Source organism: Pinus tabuliformis, chromosome 4_1 (assembly GCF_031772625.1).
Source record: "Pinus tabuliformis cultivar Carrire ecotype Pingquan chromosome 4_1, CPIR1, whole genome shotgun sequence".
In the NCBI taxonomy this organism is placed as follows: domain Eukaryota; kingdom Viridiplantae; phylum Streptophyta; class Pinopsida; order Pinales; family Pinaceae; genus Pinus; species Pinus tabuliformis.
The window spans coordinates 373,457,323-373,463,322 of record NC_142303.1 but is presented as its reverse complement, the minus strand read 5'-3'; the positions used below and the strand labels follow the sequence as shown (position 1 = coordinate 373,463,322).

Sequence of the window (6,000 nt, the reverse complement as noted above, 5' to 3'; positions counted from 1 at the left end):
TATCTTGGGCATGGAGAGACACAGAGACAGGAAAAATGGTAAGCTTTGGTTGTCACAGCAGAAGCATGTGGAGAAGGTACTTGAAAAGTTCTCTATGAATAATGTGAAACCTGTTAATGTTCCTTTAGCTTCCCATTTTAAGCTTTCTTCGGTTTTGAGTCCTAGAGATGATGAAGAAAAGCAGTATATGTCTCATGTACCATATGCAAACGCTGTAGGCAACTTAATGTATGCGATGGTATCTACAAGACCTGACATTTCACATGCAGTTGGAGTTGTCAGCAGGTTCATGGCAAATCCAGTTAAAGAACATTGGCAAGCAGTGAAATGGGTGCTTCGATATCTAAGAGGCACAAGTGATCATTGCATCGTTTTTAATGGTAGTGAAGGATCAGTCTGCAGATATGTAGATGTTGACTATGCAGGTGATTTGGACAAAAGAAGATCTACTACAGGTTACGTCTTTACTCTTGCAGGTGGAGCAATTAGTTGGATGTCAAAGCTTCAAGACACGGTTACATTGTCCACTACCGAAGCTGAATATATAGCTGCTTCAGATGCCAGTAAAGAAGCAATCTGGTTAAAGGGTCTGCTCGATGAGATTGGAAGGATGCAAGAGAAAGTGAATGTACTTTGTGACAGTCAAAGCGCTATTCACTTGGCTACAAACCCTGCCTATCATAGCAGAACCAAGCACATTGATGTAAGGTATCATTTTCTGAGACATGTGATCGATGGCGGAAAAGTAGCTCTTAAAAAGGTCCATACACGAGAAAATTGTGCAGACATATTCACAAAACCAGTTATAGTAGAGAAGCTGCGGTGGTGTTTAGCTTCTCTTGGCTTGCAGGAAAGATGATGAATGGTAAAATTGTTGTCAAGGTGGAGTTTGTTAGATTGACAACGAATTAGTAACTCTAGGTAAAATGTAAATAGACAGTTTTGTACCGAAAAATTAGTTATGTTACGATAGTTGGTGATATAAAACTATCAGATGTTCATGAAATAAAACACGGAGATTCATTGTTAATTCCAATTCAGTTTCGTGTCTTGGCTGTTGAGTTTCTTGTTTTCTTCATTATTTCACTTATTCTTCCTACAGAACTTGGATCCTGGATGGATCCACCAGAGAAATCTCACCCACGGGGTTTTCGTCCCTGGGATCAAACTGGGACTTGCCACACCAAATTCTCAACAAAACACAATTAGATAGATAGACTCAAGATGATCTCAAGGCCAAGCTCCTATCCCCTTTTATAGGTTTGATGGACTCTTTAGAAATCATATTTTACTATTTTTCCTTGAGAAACAAGCCATGCACTGATGCCATGGGAAAATACCACTGTAAATATCATGGGCAGATTTCGTCCACTTTGACCATATAAAAAAAAGGGAATATTACAATATCGGAGAAATAGCAGCAATTTGTGTGAACTGCTGGCCTGGCCTTATTAGTTTGTTGAGCCTTGTCCAATATGTTCTACATCTCACGATAATCAAGATTACTGTAGGGAGCAAATAGCTCGTAAAACCAATTCTTCTTTCGCATTGGATTCCATCCCATGTCCCTGCAAAGATTATCATTGTCCCAAATATGAAAAGCTCCATGGCAGGATTTCCAATAGAAGAGTGAAATTCTCTTCCAATGCTTGTAGTGGTTGTCTATATCAGTCAACATTTCCTTCATACTGGGAAGGACAAATTTGCCAGACAGAAAATGAGACAGCCATCGAGAACGCATTTCAGAAGAATACACATTTGATAAGCTTTCCGAATAGCCAAGAATTGTCATATGAGGAATATGTGGATGGATGAGCCCCCTGTTTGTTCATTCTCAGCCAATGAAAAGTGATTTAGGTTTTGAGAGTGATATGAGCTTATGACTTATTATGAAATTATCTTTCAGTTAACACAAGGAAAATGCAGAGAAGAGAACAAAAAGCAGAAGTAACCAGACCTGTATAAAGGAATTATACCAGTTGAGTCCTCAAGAACACCTGCAAAAGGTCCTGGAAGTAGGGTCTTGAGTTTCTTTTCAGCATCGAAACCGGTAGCAAATACCACAAGATCAGCTTCCACCTCTGTTCCATCATCTAGTACAACCCCCTTACTCGAGAAACTCCAATTAGGAGATTTTCGAAAAAGTATGCTGCCTTCATCTGCTCTTGAAAACAAATCGCCATGATATACTGAAACAGTGCAAGCAGATAACTCCTCAACAAAGCTCTGATCTGGAACAAGACCATATTTTCGCAAGGGAAGATTCCTGCATAGGTAAAGCTCAAAGAACTTGAAGATCGCCCATCTCTGCATTAAAAGTGAAAGAAAAATTGTAACAAACACTGACATTTATAATGCATTTACATTATTGCATTCAGAAGAGCATTCTGTTGTTCAATATGGAAAATATGGAATAAATTGTTGTGAATAAATAATTGTTAGAGTCTATGGAGATGTACATGTTCAGTAGATTCAAACTGTATTCTATTATGAATCAAGCACTATTACATAGGTTTGAGTTCGGTCTTTTTTGGTAATGAATATGAATTAGCACAACCTTTTATCAAAAAGAGAAAATAATGTGTATTAGTCCCTTACATATTACTCTGGAGTCTGAATTATATGTACCACAAAAATCATTTGGAAGAATAGTAAAAAGATACAGAAACAAACTGTATTTCTTGGAAATATTCCTTTAACGAATTCCCATGGAACATTTGTGGTAAATGGAATTTTCCGTCCCACCTTTACTGAAAAATAAACAGAGAGCCATTTATGCGAATTTTCGATTTCATTGGTTTATATCCCTCACAAAATTGAGACATCTTTGGCAGATTTATGTTGTCATAAATAACAAAACTTCAGCTACATTACTACTTTTTAAGAGTTAGATCTCCAAGTCTGGGGCAAGAAGCTTTAGCAACAAGTCTAAATTCTATCCACGATATTTTATTCGTGCTTTAAAATTCAAATCTTTCAATAAGATAGGTTAAAATATACCAGCGGTCTAAATAGGCGCGATAGTACGCTGTGCAGAAAACCCTGAGCTGGCCTTTCTAGTAAGAACTGTGCAAAACGTGTATTATAAAAGAGTTGTATGGGCAATCCGTAGAGCTCGAAAGAAATAAGCGCCCAGTGCGCTCTTCTGAAGACCACTGTACAAGGATGGCCGTCTTCTTCTACCAGGATTCAGAGAGAACCCATTAATAGCCCTATAAAAGTTGAATTTAAAGAATGGAAACACAACTTGTATAATATCTGTAATGTATAGCATACCTCGATTCGCCTCAGCACATTCCACAGCAAAATCCAATGCTGATTTCTGGCATCCAATAACTACAACTCTCTTTCCTTTGATCAGATCATAAGCACTTTTTTCATCCAAGCGTGCGTAGTCCATGGTATGTAAAACTTTTCCTTGAAATACTTCTGGTCCTTTATTTGGCGGAAACGATGGGATATGGGGCAGATCCCCATATTTACCAATGCACAAGACTAAGAAATCAAAACGATGCCACTGGAAGATAAACCAACACAAACAAACACCAGTCAGTATAGACCTCTACTGGATTAACAAAAATCAAAATTTTGTGGGGATGGGGGCATTCATCAAGACTTTGTTAAGTTCCTGTGCAGTGCAATGGTTTATTGAATCTTGATGGGGGTGAACTAAATATAAACATCAGCAGAGAGCCCTGTAAATCCAGGTTTAGTTATGCAGCTGCCTTGTTTACACATGGATTTTGTTTTAGTAGTTTTTAAGTGGATTTTTTTGGAATTTTTAAAAGATTTTTGGTTAGGCAAAAAAATTTATGGTCAGATCTTGAGTTGTGTTGTTTAAACTGGTTTTTTGACTGCATATATAGATTCATCAACACAATCACAAACTTTTGGGGCACTTCCATTGTGAAAAGTTCTCCTATCAAACTTGTGATTCTAATAGATCCCTATCAAACTTAGTGATTCTAATAAATCCCTACAAGCTAAACAGATTAAATAAAAAAATAAACTAGAAAACTTTAAAAAAAAAATCACACTAAAAAACTACTATTTTTTTCCTAATTAGTCAAATAAATATATTATTATAATGCCCCCGCCATAAAAGCTTCACTATAAATGCATACCTGAGATATTGTGTCCGGCCGTCATCAAATCCTGACTAGCTATTTTCCCACCCATGTCAGAAAAGTTTATTTGCTTTAAAAATCATACTTACCCATTTGCAATAAGGTCACTTTCCTATGGGAGCAGGGTTTACATTAATATGTCAACATTGACTAGAACTGATACTTATGCTAGAATATATGCATAATGCTTGGAGCCTGGACATGTCAGAAAAGAACAAAAAGCAAACCTATTAATTTATAGGTATTTTTTCTCTACCTCTATGGATTCTCCATTGACTTTACGCACACCCACATCCCAAACTACACTATGGGCATATGGACCTCCATTCTGACCCCATAACCCAGCATGTTCCAGACTGTTTTCACAATATTCTTGGCCAATATATCGAATCTCCACCACTTTGGAATTGAAGTGAATGTAATCAAGCAATCCAAAATGCATGGCATAGCTCTGGAAGTAGTCCAACACCTCAGAGTGCGTTGGGAATTGGTTAGTTACATGGCTTGGCCATGGAAAATCAGTGAATTGATATTCATGGCGAAGAGTCTGGACCCTTGTGCACCCAAATGTTTCCCTCCACACTCCTCCCATTCCTTGTTTTACTTCAAATACAACGGGATCCATGTTCAGATTGAGTAAATATTTGGTTGCGAGGAGGCCACTCATACCTGCTCCTATGATGCACACCCTTCTTTTCCTGAATCCGTTCTCAGTCTCACACTCCATCGACATATTAGCACTGCCTGTAGCCATGAATGAAACACGGTCCTGAGAAGCTAATGTTAGCAGGCCGTAAACGCGTTTTATCTACTATAGATAGATTATAGGTTATTGACAGCTTACGTGACCAATAAGTCAACCTCCAAAATTATTCTACCAATAAGTCAATCTCAAAAATTATTCTAGGTTATGATTGACAGCTTATCTGAACATTAAGTCAATCTCAAAAATTATTCTATGGAAGAGATTATATTATTGCTGAAAATAATTAGCTTGCCAATGGGATTAAATAAACAGGGTTTTATATATTCACCGTTGGATTTTGGCAGGGCAGTTATCCAACTGATTGACAGCTTACCTGACTATTAAGTCAACCTCAAAAATTATTCTGGAGAAGAGACTATATTATGTTTGAAAATAACTAGCTTGCCAATGGTATTAAATGAGTGGGGGATGTATATACCTATTTTTGGATTTTTGGATTTTGGCAGGTCAGTGATCCAATTGATTTAGAGCTTACATGACCATTAAGTCAACCTCAAAATTTATTCTAGAGACTATATTATCCCGGAAAATAACTAGCTTGCCAATGGTATTAAATGAGCGGGGCTATATATACCTACTATTGGATTTTGGCAGACCAGTTATCCAATGGCAGACATATACAGCCCTACTCATTTAATGCCCATTAGCAAACTGCATATTTGTTGCCCTATATTATCACCTTTATACCCAAAAAAAAAGCCAGAAATAGTTCGAGGTCCACTTTGTGCATGTCTCTTCAGGGATTTTTTGCAAGCTAATTATTAGAATTGATTGGGAATGTTGTCACATAGATCATAAGATATTTTAATTAATGCAAATTGTATCACCATTATCGCTCCAGAGATTTGTGCAGTTTTCTTTGTATTATATGCTAGGTGTAAGGACTTTATTGGGAATGGCATCACACAAGGTGCATTGAGCATAATTGACACATACACACACACACACACACACATATATATATATATTATTTATTTATTATTATTTTTTTCTCTCTCGGTGTTTGTGTAAAGAGTGGGCTTAATGGTTAAGAGCATGTGTTTCCTCCTAAGAAGTCACATGTTCAAAACCAGAGAGGGGTAGAGTATGTATGCCTTCTTAGACTTA

General features: G+C 37.2%; 1 protein-coding gene across 2 annotated transcripts; it reads right to left on the bottom strand.

Annotated features, from left to right (window-relative positions):
- Positions 1-1,408: 1,408 nt before the first annotated feature.
- LOC149175866 (putative flavin-containing monooxygenase 1) lies at positions 1,409-4,936 on the bottom strand. Of its 2 annotated transcripts, none has more exons than XM_089419761.1 (5): positions 4,384-4,936; positions 3,277-3,517; positions 3,001-3,179; positions 1,958-2,307; positions 1,409-1,820 (listed from the first exon to the last, which is right to left on the bottom strand). In XM_089419761.1, the coding sequence occupies exons 1-5, from the start codon at positions 4,879-4,881 to the stop codon at positions 1,481-1,483; spliced, it is 1,608 nt and encodes a 535-aa protein (XP_089275887.1). In that variant the 5' UTR covers positions 4,882-4,936; the 3' UTR covers positions 1,409-1,480. The 2 variants fall into 2 exon arrangements, with proteins under 2 accessions (XP_089275887.1, XP_089275888.1); XM_089419762.1 differs by having other exon boundaries at positions 3,001-3,176.
- Between the last annotated feature and the right edge of the window lie 1,064 nt (positions 4,937-6,000).